The sequence below is a fragment of the Eumetopias jubatus genome, unplaced genomic scaffold (genome assembly GCF_037043125.1).
Source record: "Eumetopias jubatus isolate StellerSeaLion01/CBP00866 unplaced genomic scaffold, mEumJub1_p1.0 scaffold_10, whole genome shotgun sequence".
NCBI classification, from domain to species: domain Eukaryota; kingdom Metazoa; phylum Chordata; class Mammalia; order Carnivora; family Otariidae; genus Eumetopias; species Eumetopias jubatus.
Window position 1 is genome coordinate 26,167,644 of NW_028274816.1, and position 15,456 is coordinate 26,183,099.

At 37.2% G+C, this 15,456-nt stretch overlaps 1 protein-coding gene across 1 annotated transcript in view; it reads left to right on the forward strand.

The window, feature by feature from the left end:
• AP1G1 (adaptor related protein complex 1 subunit gamma 1) overlaps positions 1-15,456 on the forward strand; it is a 75,455-nt gene that overhangs the window by 10,952 nt on the left and 49,047 nt on the right. Inside the window, exon 2 of the mRNA XM_028092575.2 lies at positions 12,676-12,879. Within this exon, the coding sequence (XP_027948376.1) occupies positions 12,679-12,879 (201 nt within the window). The 5' untranslated portion in view covers positions 12,676-12,678. The remainder of the gene's footprint in view (positions 1-12,675; positions 12,880-15,456) is intronic.

Below are 15,456 nucleotides of genomic sequence, written 5' to 3' on the forward strand. Positions count from 1 at the left end.
GTAGAAAGTAAGTTAACTGAACAGGGTAGAAGAGAGGACTGCACGGAGTCCTGACGCCTTCCCGTGGTTGTTGGTAAGTAGCCAGTGCACCTTTACTTTGTTTTGGAAAGGACAAGGGCATTTTCTTTACCTAAAGCTCTTCTAGCATTTAGAATTCATTTAAATATAGTATTTCTCAAGTTCCTATTCTTAGGGAAGGGGAATACACTAACAAGGATCTGGCCTCTAGGAGCTTATAGTTGAGTGGGAAAAGTACACATTTCAAAGGAAAAAAAGGTAATCATGGCTTGAGGTTAGTATTGCAGTATGAGGAAAATCTTTATTAATTAAAGAGATTTGTGTGGTGCCTGGGTAGCTCAGTAGGGTGGTTGGGTGTCTGCCTTCGGCTTGGGTCCTGGTCCCCGCACCCTGGGATCAAGCCCTGCGTCCTTCTTCTGCCCCCACCCCCTGACTCGTGTGCATGTGTGCTCTCTCTTTCAAATAAATAAATAAAATCTTTTTAAAAAATATCAAAGAGATTTGTGGAGATTTTGGAAAATAACCATTTTCTCCATTTTGGAATAAATTTTAGGAGAATTGGAACATACTCATTGGTTTTTTGTCTTTTATGTTTTTTTCCTATAGTAAACATTCATAATTTTGGTTATTTTTTGGGTATATCAAGTAATTTAGCTTAAGCTCCAAAACCTAATTTTGTTTACATTTTGGATAGAAACATTTGAAATGAAATTCATACTTGCTATGTTCTCCTTATTTTTCAACATTTTTATTTTATTTCTTTTTGAGAGAGAGAGTGTGCAGGGGGGGCGGTGAGGGGAGAGGGGCAGAAGGAGAGGGAAACAGAGAATCCCAAGCAGGTTTCACGCTCAGCACAGAGTCCGACACAGGGCTCAATCTCACAACCTTGAGATCATAACCTGAGTCAAAATCAAGAGTCAGATGCTTAGGGGCACCTGGGTGGCTCAGTTGGTTACGTGCCTTCGGCTCAGGTTATGATCCCCTGGTCCTGGGATCGAGCCCCATATTGGGCTCCCTGCTCAGCGGGGAGCCTGCTTCTCTCTCTCCCTCTGCTGCTCCCCCTGCTTGTGTTCTCTTGCTGTCTCTCTCTTTCTCTCTCAAATAAAATCTTTAAAAAAGAAAAAGAAGAAAAAAAGTCAAACGCTTAACTGACTGAGCCACCCAGGCACCCCTCAATTATTTATCAAATAGCCACTAATGAAATAAATACATTTATCTGCAGTTTCTGTATCTTAACAAGTTAGAGTTTTAATTTTTCTGTGTTCCTACCCTAGGAAGTATTTTAGGACAAAAAAGGACATTTTATTTTTACAAAGTGTACCAGCTATGTAAAAATAAAACAGACGGACACATGGGCATTGAATACAACTATTGAAATACTAAATGTAAATAGATATAAAAGGAGAAATAGACAGAAACACAATTATACTGGTAGGCTTTATTTTTTTAATTAAATTTTTTATTTAAGATTTTATGTACTTATTAGGATGAGGGAGCAAGCATGGCCAGGTTGGGGGAGAGGCAGAGGGAGAGGGACATACAGAATCCCTGCTGAGCTGAGCAGGGAGCCAGGCGCGGGCTCAATCCCAGGACACTGAGATCATGACCCAAGACGAAGACAGATACATAATTGACTGAGCCACCCAGGAATCCCTTAATTAAAAAAAAAAAAAAAAAAGATTTATTTATTTTAGACATTGTGAGTGGGGATGGGTTGAGGGGCAGAGGGAGAAGCAGGCTTCCCACTGAGCAGGGAGCCTGATGGGGGGCTTGATCCCAGGACCTTCTAGAGCTGAAGGCAGGCGTTTAACTGACTAAGCCACTCAGGCACCCCTATAGTGGTAGACTTTAACGTATCTTTCTCAGTCTTGAATGGGTCAAGTAGTTAAATTAGTAAGAGCAGACAGTATCTGAACTGTACTATATAATTTTTGGAATTTGATTATTCCACAGGCATAATTTTTTTCATGTAATTGTCATCTTAGTTTTAAAAAACAGCTTTATTGAGGTATAAACAATATTTAATGTCTGTAATTGGATTATAAATGCATTATGGATTGAATTATAAATTATATACATAAATGCACTAATATACATATTTAATGGATATAATTTGATGTTAGGATACAATTTTATATTAAGGTTTTCTATCCTCTGCATTAAACATTAAATGTTGATGTTATTGAACCATTTATTGGTAAATCAGGGTCTTATAAAAACCAATTATGGTACTCCTTGTTATTTAACACTCTTAAGACTTTAGGGGGAGTTGAATGCTTTTTGCTAGTACACTGAATAGGCTCAGATGACTATGCTGTGTGTGTGTGTGTGTGTGTGTGTGTGTGTATTTAAGATAAAGTCTTTAATTTTGAATTTGTAAAAAAAATGATAAATTAAGGTAATTATTATGGAACTCAAAGGCTGAGATTTATCAGTGATTTGATCTTTTTCTTTGATTAATCATTTAAAAATTTTTATAGGTTAAAAATCTGTGATTTAAAGGGCACAAACTTTTTAAAAATTGTGGTAAAAATGCAAGCAGATTTCTACTCTTGACAAATTTTCAGTTGCACAATACGGTATTGTTATCTGTAGGCACAGTGTTGTATAGCAAATTTGTAGAATTTATTAATCTTGCTACTGTGCTGTTTGGATACTTGTTTCTGCTATGTATAGGTTTTGTTTACATTTCTGGCTACTGTTGTTTCTTCCCTTACTGTTAGATGACACTTTGACCACCATCAGTATTCTTCCCTAAAACAGCCTCTGCCTCCTGGTTCCCACCCTCCTCTATATCCCCTCCAGTTTTCTAATTTGTAAATTAGAGCGTGCAAATAGAGTAAAGTAGATGTTTTAGTATGTTGATGTGATGCTGTCTGTATTGCTGCATGAGGTTATAAACATGTGTTTTGAGTTCTCATCTATGTTCTGTTTAGCTGAGTCATCACTATACACCATATTCATGCTTTATTTTTAAAAACATGGTAGCTTGTTATTACTAATAATAGATTGTTTAAGTTGTATTTTAAGGAATCTTGTGGTTTTTGAGAATTTTGAAAGGCAAGTAAAATTTCTTGAAAAGTAGGGAAATTCTTTTTTATTTTATTTTTTTAAAGATTTTATTTATTTGAGAGAGAGAATGAGAGAGAGCATGAGGGGGGAAGGGTCAGAGGGAGAAGCAGACTCCCTGCTGAGCAGGGACCTGATGCGGGACTGGAACTTGAGACCCCAGGATCATGACCTGAGCCGAAGGCAGTCGCTTAACCAACTGAGCCACCCAGGTGCCCTGAAAAGTAAGGAAATTCTCAACATTGTAATAAGGGCAAGTAGGTTGTGTTTCTAGATTATGAGGTCTACAGTATTCACTACATAGATTAGATGTATTTGAATTTAACTTTTATTTATTTTATTTTTTTTAAGATTTTATTTGTCATCAGAGCACGAGCAGGGGGAGCAGTAGGCAGAGGGAGGAGCAGGCTCCCTGCTGAGCAAGGAGCCTGATGAAGGACCCTGGAATCATGACCTGAGCTAAAGGCAGATGCTTAACCCACTGAGCCACCCAGCCATCTCTGAATTTAATTTTTTAATATGAAGCATTTCAGACATAAAACATATGGAGAATAATGATAAATATTCATTTACCCACTACCTAGTCTCAGAAATAAAGCATCACCAATATAGCTGAAGCCTCCTGTGTATTCTGTTCCTCATCATATTCCCCTCTCCCAGATGTGCCACTTTGTTGATCTTTATGTTTCACATGCATGTTCTTATTCTCTTACTGCATTTTTGTATCTCTAAAGAATAGGTTCTTTTATACATTTTAAATCTTTATAAAATATTAGTACTGTATCTTTTTGTAACTTATTTTTGCTTAGAATTAATTTATTCGAGGATGGTTTATATAGCCAACCATTATGACCAACTTTTGTTTAGTGCATACTATGTGCGTGGCACTGTGCTAAGAATTTTACATGTATTCTCATTTAATTCTGTAACAGTTGTTTGAGGTAGGTACTCTCCCCATTTTATAGATAAGGACATTGAAGCTCTGGAATGTTAAGTCATTTGCTCAGGACACACAGCTGATAAGTGGTAGAGCTAGGGTAAAAATCAGGTAATTTCACTCCAGGGTCATCATTTTAAACAATGGTTAGGGTCGTTGGATGAGGGTAAGTCTCCACAATCCTTTATATCAGTTTCTGAAATTAAACAAAAACCCAGAAGTTCTTCATAATTCTTTCGGTGTTAAAATCTGACGTGACCAGACATGAAGATGTATTTATTTTTTCTCATTTGGTGTGAGTGAATATTCATATATGGTGCTGCAGAAATACTGTTTGATAATGGAACTGCTGCCCCAGACATAGTAGGCGAGTTATGACCTGTAATATATGCTCTGCATTGCCTTTCTAAAATTCAGAAAAAAAGTTTTGTTCTTGAAAGTTTTGGATGAGAAATTGTGGGCTGGTACTGTGCTGTAGATCTCTTTCTACATGGGATTTTGGAGTTGTTGGGCTGATCAAGAAGGCACTTAATTTTGCAAAAGAAAATTTTCTAAATATATTGAATTAGTTTGGCCATGTGACACACTTTAGCTTACCATAAATATAATTTTCTATTCCGTCACTGGTCAGCAAAAGCAGTTCTTGCTTAAAAAAACAAAAACACAAAAACAACCCCCCCAACCCAAACAGTTCTTGCTGCTTTTTTATATTGCTGGAATTGTAAAAAAATCTGTTTTCCTCACTGGACTTTTGAGTTCTTAAGGGTAGAATCATGACCTTGGCAGTCACCAGCATTTATTGCAATGCCTGACATAGAGAAGGCTCAGCAAATACTTGTTTAAAGAGTAGTTGGCAACTTTTTGGTATGTTTCCCTATTACTTAGATCATTTATGGGATAGTGTGACGAATTGAATAAGGAGGGAAAAAGAAGAGATGCATGAAGCTAACTTCTGATTACATATTTTTTACATTCTCCCTGCCCCCTTTGAAATGAATATAAATGATGCTTATGTTGATATCATTTATGATACTGTTTTCTCTGTTAACTGTAGTTAATGGGTGCTGAACTCTTAAACTTTTTTTTTCATTTTCTTGATTAAAAACTTTGATCCTGCTGCTTTCTGAATTCAGGATTCTCAAAACTTAATGCTCATTTTTATTTATTTTTAAAAATTTTATTTATTTGACAGAGAGCTAGAGAGCACAAGTAGGCAGAGCAGCAGACAGAGGGAGAGGGAGAAGCAGGCTCTCCGCTGAGCAGGGAGCCAGATATGGGGCTCAATTCCAGGACCCTGGGATCATGACCTGAGCCGAAGGCAGATGCTTACCTGACTGAGCCACCCAGGCGCCCCTTAATGCCCATTTTTAAAAAAGTGGGTTTAACTGCTGTGTTTTGAGAGGTTTTTGTTTTTTTTTTTTTAAGATTTTATTTATTTATTTGACAGAGAGAGGTAGCGAGAGCAGGAACACAAGCAGGGGGAGTGGGAAAGGGAGAAGGCTTCCCGCTGAGCAGGGAGCCTGATGTGGGGCTCAATCCCAGGACCCTGGGATCATGACCTCAGCTGAAGGCAGATGCTTAAGGACTGAGACACCCAGGCGCTTAATTATCATTTTAATGTTTGTGGTGATATCCCCTTTTCACTACTAATACTGGTGATTTGTGTTATTTCTCTTTTATCATCTAGCCAGAGGTTTATCAATTTTACTAGTCTTCTCAAAGAACCGGCTTTTGGTTTCGTTGACTTGACCTAATGTCTGTTTTTAATTTCATTGATTTCTATTTTTATTTGCTTTTTTCTGCTTCTCTTGGATTTATTTTTCTCTTTTTCTAGTTTCTTAAATGGAAGCTTAGATTGCTTGAGATGTTTCTGCTGTTCTGACACAAGAATTTAATGCTGTTCATTTCCCATTAAGCACTACCTGTCTACCACAAATTTTACTGTGTGTTTATGTTTTTGTTCAGTTCCATATATTTACTAATGTCCCTTGATATTTCCTCTTTCACCAATGGATTATTTGGGAATGTATTAATTTCCAAGTCCATGGAGAATTTTCCAGTTAGCTTTCTGTTACTCATTTTTAGTTTAATTCTATTAATGGTCAGACTGTACCTTATTTTATATGATTTCCATTCATTTATTAACTTTTTTTTTTAATGACCCAGGAAATGGTCTATTTCGGTGAATGTTCTGTATGCAGTTGAAAAGAAAGTATATTCTGCTGTTGTCGCTTGAGGTATTCCATAACTGTTGGTTAGATCCAGTCAGTTGATGATGGCATTCAGGTCTTTTATATCTTTGCTGATACTCTGTAATTTTTAAAAAATATTTTATTTCTTTATTTGACAGAGAGAGAGACATAGCGAGAGCAGGAACACAAGCAGGGGAAGTGGGAGAGGGAGAAGCAGGCTTCCCGCCGAGCGGGGAGCCTGATGCAGAGGGCCTGATGCGGGGCTCGATCCCAAGATCCCGAGATTATGACCTGAGCCAAAGGCAGATGCTTAACGACTGAGCCACCCAGGAGCCCCTGACACTCTGTAATTTTATCATTTACTTAGGGGGCATGTTGAAGTCTCTATAATTGGGATATCTTTGATACCTGTCAATTTTTGATTCATGTATTTTTTAACTCTATTGTTATATACATTTGCAGTTAGGATTGTTTTATTTTCTTGGTGAATTCACTTTTTTAAAAAAATATTTTATTTATTTATTTGACAGAGAGAGCAAGAGAGGGGACACAAGCAGGGGGAGTGGGAGAGGGAGAAGCAGGCTTCTGGCTGAGCAGGGAGCCTGATGTAGGGCTCAATCCTAGGACCCCGGGATCATGACCAGAGCCGAAGGCAGATGCTCAACGACTGAGCCACCCACGTGCCCCTGAATTCACTCTTTTATCATGCAGTGGGAGAATAGAGTGATTTACTCCATGCTCTTGTACAGCTCCTCTGGTCGGAGAGAAGAGTTCCCTTTCCCCAGTTTTTAGATGCCTGCCTGCCTGTTCATTGCTGTTCTGCCACAGCCACCACCATTGCAATGTTGCTAGAGGCAGGGGTGGAGGGAAGGGAAAAATAAAAAGTCAAAAGAGAGAATTTCTCCCATCCTTCTTTTCTGGCTTCCTGGACCAGAGAGAGAGGGTTTTCCTTAGAGCTCCTTCTCTGTACTCAGTAAGAACTTCGGGTTTTGGGTTGCCATTGGGTCCAGGCTGGGCAATACTGGAGGAAAAAGGATAACCTCTTGCCATTTTGTTGGAACTTCAGATTCTCTCTTTCTTGAATCTGCTGTCAATTACTTTTCAGAGTCTTTGGGTAGCTGTGGTATGTATTTTATCCAGGATTTATAGTTATGGTCAGAGGGAGAGACAGGCATCTCCGTGGAGTGTGTTTACTCCATCTTCCCTGGAACTAGAACTTTTTGTTTAGTTTTTTTTTTTATTTTTTATTGTTATGATAATCACCATATATTACATCATTAGTTTTTGATGTAGTGTTCCATGATTCATTGTTTGTGCATAACTCCCAGTGCTCCGTGCAGAATGTGCCCTCTTTAATACCCATCACCAGGCTAACCCATCCCCCTACCCTCCTCCCCTCTAGAACCCTCAGTTTGTTTTTCAGAGTCCATCATCTCTCATGGTTTCTCTCCCCCTCTGACTTACTCCCCTTCATTCTTCCTCTCCTGTTATCTTCTTTTTCTTTTTTCTTAAAATATGTTGCGTTATTTGTTTCAGAAGTACAGATCTGTGATTCAACAGTCTTGCACAATTCACAGCGCTCACCGTAGCACATACCCTCCCCAATGTCTATCACCCAGCCACCCCATCCCTCCCACCCACAACCACTCCAGTAACACTCAGTTTGTTTCCTGAGATTAAGAATTCCTCATATCAGTGAGGTCATATTATACATGTCTTTCTCTGATTGACTTATTTCACTAAGCATAACACCCTCCAGTTCCATCTATGTCGTTGCAAATGGCAAGATCTCATTCCTTTTGATGGCTGCATAATATTCCATTGTGTCTTTTTGTTTAGTTTTGAACTTAGAATGAATTTTGAAATATACTAAGTTCTTTATTCTGTAAATTAACCTTTTCATTCATGCCTAAGAGATTTCCTTGTGATAAAAAAAAAGAAGTAGAAGTAGGTTGTCACAGCCAACGAAAAAAAATTACTGCTTTCTCTAGAGATAGCCTGGTGCTGGAGAAAGAGTGCTGATTGGGGGAATCACACGATGTGAGTCAGGCTAGTAATTAATTCTTTGACCTTGTACAAGGTAGTTAACAGCCTGGGTCCTTAATTTCCTCCATAAAAAGCTAGTGGCATAAACTGTATGTCTGTGATTCTGTGGCTGAGCTGAGAAATGGCTCCAGGTAACTTGTTTGTTGTCTCTCAGCTGGCTTAAACTCTTGTGATTTTTTTCCCCCCTGTTGGACTAAATGTTTTGGAAATAGATTTAGGCTTTTTCTAATAGTCTTATTTGCTTTATAGAATTATTGAGGCCTTCGTAGAGAAAAGTTATTTTCCAGCAGAGTATTACTAATTGACCTTGATTTTTTTTTTTAGTTGCCTTAGTCGTCTTTTGTTCCCCACACACCAAATTTGGGTTAATGATAAATAAGATTCTTTTTTTTTTTTTTTAAATCTTTATTTAGGTAATCTCTACACCCAGTGTGTGTAGAGAACTCACAACTCTGAGATCAGGAGTCGCATGATCCTCCCGTTGAGCCAGCCAGGCACCCCAAATAAGATTCTTTTTTTTTCTCTTAAAGATGTATTTATTTATTTGAGAGAGAGAGAGAGCGAGTGAACACATGTGCATGAGCAGGGTAAGAGGCAGAGGGAGAAGAATATCCAAGCAGACTCATGCTAAGCACGGACCCTTGACTTGGGGCTGGATTGTGATCATGAGCCATGAGGTCAGGACCTGAGCCAAAACCAAGTTGGATGCTTAACCAACTGAGCTACCCAGGTGCCCCTACTTATGAAAAATTTTAAAGACTTAAATGCTTTATTGAAGCTTTTTGACTTTTAAAAAGCTTTTGATTATGAAAATTTCTAATATACATAAAAATAGAGAATAATACAATGTAACTTCATATACTTATCATATGCCTTCAGCAGCGTTCAGCATTTTGCCCATTTTCTTTCATTTTTTTCCCCCTCCTCAATACTTTTTCCCCTGGAGTATTTTGAAGCAAATCCTAGCAGTCATATAATTTTAAATGTAAAGATAATGTTCATTTTTCAGGTATTGAGCAGAACTCTGGCCTTGGAGTTCTAATCCTTGGAGTTCAGGTGCTGGCTCTGTCACTTACCACCTTTGTGATCTTAAGTGCGTAATTGCTCTGAGATGAAGTTTCTTCATGGGCAAAGCAGGGATAATGATCTCTGCCCTTCAGAATGGGTTGGAACAAATGAAATAATGAAGACAGTGCTATGTACAAATGTTTAAACACTAGGCCCACAGTATTTCTATTAAAAAGTAACAAAATATTATACAGGTAGCTTTATATAGTTTAGTACATGTGATCTTAAGAGGGCCACAGGGAGGAAAATACCAATACCTAGAGAACTTTTCAAAAAAATTCCTGATATACTCTCCCTACCTTGAGGAATGATGCTGTAGTGAACTAATGGGACTGGAATATCTTCCTGGTTTGTGTGATCAGAACAACTTTGAGAATTATTGGTTTAAGGATTCCACAGCGTGTATGTGCTGAAGATGATTGATATTTTTATCTAATTTTTATCATTTTTCTTAACATTGAGGTATAATATACATACAATAAAATGCACTTGTAAGTGTTCAGTTCGATGAATTTTGAGAGGTGTATATACCCATCATAAACATTTCTGTCACCCCAGAAGGTTTCCTTGCATCCCAGTTGATTCCCATCCCCACCCTCAACCCCAGGCAATCATTGGTCTCTTTAGCATCACTATAGATTAGCCTAGAGTTTCATATAAGTGAAATCATACAGTGTGTACTTTCTTGTTCCTGCTTCTTTTGCTCAGCATGTTTTTGAGACTTTTCATGTTAACGTTGGTTCTGTTTTATTCTGAGAAGTATTCATTTATGTGGGTATACCATTATTATTCACCAGTTTATGGACATTTGAGTTGTTCCTAGTTTTTAGTAATTATAAATGAAGCTTCTATGAACATTTGTGTACAAGTCTTGGTGAGAACGTGTATTTTCATTGCTTTTTGGTGTATCCTGAGTGGATTTGCTGAATCCTATACTAAGTATATATTTAATTTTATAAAAAATTGCCAAACTTTTCCAAAGTAGTTGAACCATTCCATTTGCATTCCATGAGTCGTCTATGAAAAGTTGAGCACTGGGTGTTATATGTAACTAATGAATCGTTGAACACTACATCAAAAACTAATGATGTACTACTATATGCTGGCTAACTGAACATAATATAAAAAAAAAAAAGTTTTACATCCCTGCCAACACTTGGTATGGCCAGTCTTTTAAATTTTAGCCATTCTAATGGTGTAGGGTGATATCTTATAGTTTTCATTTGCATTTCCCTGCAGACTAATGACATTAAGCATGTTTTCATGTGTTTATGGCCATTCATATTTCTTCTTTGAGAAGTGTCTATTCAAATCTTTTACTCATTTTTAAATAAGGTGTCTTATTATTGAGTTGTAAAATTATATATTTTGAATACATATCCTTTTTAAGATAGGAATTTTATTTCTTTTCCTCTGTGGCTTGCCTTATTTTCATCTTTTGCAAAACAAAAGTAACTTTTTGTCAAGTTTATTATTTCTTTCATATTTTGTGCTTGTTATATATGAAATCTCTGCTTAACCTAAGTTCCGAAAGATTTTCTCTTACGTTTTCTAATGGAAGATTTTTTAGTTTTGGCTTTATGGTTTAGAGCTATGACCCATGTTGAATTAATTTTTGTATATTATGTGAGGTTAGGATCCAAGCTTAATTTTTTCTCCATATAGATTCCGAGTTGTGCCAGCACCATTTGTTGAAGGAATACCCTTTCTCTTATGGACTAACCTTAGCCTCTCTGTTGCAAATCAGTTGAGCTTATTTGTATGGGTCTATTCCTAAACTTTCTATTTTGCTCCATTATTCTCTGAGTCTACTCTTAAATTCATTTCCACATTGTCCTAATTACTGTAGCTTTATAGTATTTCTTCAAATTAGGTAGTGCAATTTCTCCAACTTTGTCTTTTTTTTTTTTTTTCTTGTTTTGGCTGTTATAGGTCCTTTATTACTGTTATTAATTTTAAAAATATGAGAATATGACTCCAGTAGTCTTTTTTAAATTTTATTTTATTATGTTAACCACCATGCATTACATCATTAGTTTTTGATATAGTGCTCCATGATTCATTGTTTGCATATAACACCCAGTGCTCCATTCAATACGTGCCCTCTAGGGGCGCCTGGGTGGCTCAGTCGTTAAGCGTCTGCCTTCGGCTCAGGTCATGATCCCAGGCTCCTGGGATCGAGCCCCGCATCGGGCTCCCTGCTCCTCGGGAAGCCTGCTTCTCCCTTTCCCACTCCCCCTGCTTATGTTCCCTCTCTCGCTGTGTCTCTCTCTGTCAAATAAATAAATAAAAATCTTTAAAAAAAAAAATACGTGCTCTCTTTAACACCCATCACCAGGCTACCCCATCCCTCCGCCCCCCTCCCCTCTAGAACCCTCAGTTTGTGTCTCAGAGTCCATAGTCTCTCATGGTTCATCTCCCCCTCCGATTTTCCCCTCTTCATTTTTCCCTTCCTACTATCTTTTTTTTTTTTTAACATATAATGTATTATTTGTTTCAGAGGTACAGGTCTGATTCATCAGTCTTACACAATTCACAGCACTCACCATAGCACATACCCTCTCCAGGGTCTTATCCTCTAACCTGTAGTCGGTTTTTTTTTTTTTTTTTTTTAAGATTTTATTTATTTGACAGAGAGAGACACAGCGAGAGAGGAAACACAAGCAGAGGGAGTGTGAGAGGGAGAAGCAGGCTTCCCGTGGAGCAGGAAGCCCGATGTGGGCCTCGATCCCAGGACCCTGGGATCATGACCTGAGCGGAAGGCAGATGCTTAACGACTGAGCCACCCAGGCGCCCCTCTAACCTGTAGTCTTATCCTCTAAGATTGGTTTATTATTTATTCCTCATCACAATTTTCAAAGAGTATCCAGTGTACTGAGATGATTATTGTTTCTTGGGAAAGTGTTTAAATATGGTAATTGGTCTTGTAATCTCTCATTTTGAGTTGAACTTTATGATCATATTCAATATTCATCTGATAATTTGTTATATTAACAGTTGAGCAGAAAATACTTCTCTAAGGTTAGGCATAGACCTTTTCTTAATTACTTTAAGGATTGAGTAGAGATTTGAGTTTGTTCCTAAGATATTTTGATAATAATGATGTATTTTACATATTGGTATATTCTGTGTCTTATCTTAATTTAATACTTAACACTTTTGTTTGTATTCTTTCCAGAAATTTACTGAGTTGAATTTGTATGTAATAGCTTTGCTGAAGCTTTGTATCATTGGATTTAGCAAATCTTGAATTCTTAAAAATTAGAAATTGTTGTAGGAAGTTGTGTGAATGGTTTTGGTAGTAAAAAACGTGAACATTTTTATTTAATGTCTTTCCATATCCAGAGGATGCCAGCCCCCATCAGATTGCGGGAGCTGATCCGGACCATCCGGACAGCCCGAACCCAAGCCGAAGAACGAGAAATGATCCAGAAAGAATGTGCTGCAATCCGATCATCTTTTAGAGAAGAAGACAATACATACCGGTGTCGGAATGTGGCAAAATTACTATATATGCACATGCTGGGCTACCCTGCTCACTTTGGACAGGTAGGCTGGGCTGAGACCACATCTAGCAAGGGTACTCTTGTTTGAATGTAGCTCAGGGAGGGTCAGTCAGTCTTTTCCTGTCAGGAAAGACAGGATACTTTTGATAGTCATGTAGTCTGATCATTGTGAAACTGAGGGTAGAATTGAGAAAGTTGCAGACCTGGAAGGGCATGATATTGCTGTCAGTTGTGCTTACCATTGGGAATCTTATGTGGATTAGAGTATGTTTTGATGGTGACAACTAGCTTACTTAAAGATTGACCAGGATTAACCAGTATATTGTGATTGGTCTGTCAGAGGGGCTGGACTATAATGAATACTTAAGAAATGTTTGCTAAATGTTTCCTTAATTATATTCTGTATGCACGATGATATAAGGAGGAACACTCAGAACAGATGTTCTTAAGTAAAAGAAATTAAGTGGTTGCCACATAATGGCGTTTATCGATTTTGTTGTAATTACCTAATTACTTGATTGCTATAGCCACTATACAGGTCTGTCTCCTGATTTTCTCCTACACACAAATGCATATTATTAGATATGGCCAGTTTAAACTCTGAGAATGATATTCTTGGTGATAAGTGCTTTCTTCTTTCCATGTTTATACGTGATAAGGGGGATTGAGTCACAGAGAAGGGTATAGTGGGTTTTTTTTTTAATTCTTATTAATGCTATTAAATTTTATCTCCCTTAATTTAAGAATTGTATTATATGCTAAATAGTCTTTTTAAGGAAAAGACTGCAAAACTGAAAGAATGTGCAACATCAGGAGAAAAATACCACCCATGTTTCCATTTTTCAAAGATAACTATTGTTAATGTTTTGATAGATTTAATTTATCCATGTTTATCTTTTGTTCAGCTCAGTAACTCCAGTGAAGGAGGTCTCCCCCACCTCTGAGTTAAAACAGTAATGGTTTTGAATCCTATGAGAATGACTTGGGTTAGTTTTATGCTTATCTTGGGGCTGGGAATGAGGTCACTTTCTCTAGAAATATGTGACTGAGAGTGGGAGAGCATTAACTTCCCAAAGGAAAATTGAGGTGTTAATATCAGGGGGATGAGGACCAGGTACTAGGCAAACAAAAGCAGCAGCTGTCTCCTCTGAATAAAACATGTTATATGCTTTTACCACATCAAAAAGCGATCCAGGTGGTTATACATTTAGTGCATGTCATAGTATAAAGCAAATAGATGTCCATACATTTTTGTTGGCTGATTTTAAGTAGACACATTTAGGTTAGATTTACAAAAATCTGATCTGTTGGGTTTTAAAAGATAATCAAGGGTGGAGGGGGGAGACTTAATTCCTACACTCAGAAATGACCACCATTAACATCATGGAGTTAAAGGAGTTCTTTAAAGACCAACTGTTGAATTTAAAATCATACGATAGATTTAAGACTGATGATATTTCATTTTGTGAAAGAGCACTCTCTACATTTCTAAGAGTCATTACTATGTTTAAATAAAATATGCTTTCCAACTTTACTAGATGGCATTTTTTGGGTGTTCTGGAATTTAATTATTTGATAAAACATTTAATTCTTAGGTGGAAAGTGTTAATATTCAAGGAAACTGTATTAAAATTGCGGTACCAAAGACAAGACTTTTCTGAATGGGAATAGCAATCATAATGTTAAGTCCCTTCATCTGTTTCCTCTGTTTGAATAAGTCAGGGCCCTATCCAAGCAGTAATTTGGTACCTTGCCCATCAGAATTTCCTTTATAATGTACCCATAAAAAGATTCCTATCTAGGTTCTCTCGCCTGCATGTATGAATCACAGTACCATTTTCATTTAATTATGTGTAAAAACAGCTGCCGTTTATTGCATTTTATTAGACTTGTTAGACTTATGCTGTTCATTATGATAGCCAGTAGCTGCGTAGCCACTGGTCTCTTGAAATGTGGCTAGTTCAGCTGAGGTGAATATTAAAGGAAAATAAATTTTTGGTGGGTATTTGATGCAGTTACTGGAAAACTTTTAAATGTTTTAGACAACCTGGGTATGTGAATCCACTTTATCAATTGTAAATTTTCTGAGATCTAAATACAGTTAAAATATTTCTGATGGATATGTAGTATACAAATTGAGATGTGCTGTAAGTGTTAATAATACTGTATTTAGAAGCCTTAGTACAAAAGAAAGTTGTAAAATATCTAATAATTTTTGTGTTGATTATATGTTGAAATGATATTTTAGATATATTGGGTTAAATAAAATCTATTATTCAAACTAATTTCACCTGTTTCTTTTTACTTTTTACTGCAGTATCTAGCATGATGCTGTTCAATAGAAATAAAAATACGAGCCAGGTGTATAATTTAAAAATTTCTAGTAGCAGGTAGAGGGAGAAGCAGGCTCCCCGCCGAGCAAGAAGCCTGATGCAGGACTGGATCCCAGGAACCTGGGGTCATGACCTGAGGCTTAACTGACTGAGCCACCAGGGGTGTCCCGATCCTTAAGCTTTCTTTTCTCAGTTTCCTTATCTGTAAAATGGGGACAATCTTCATACTACTGTATGGGGTTATTATGAAGATGAGTAAATGTTAAACATTTATGTTTTGCACATAA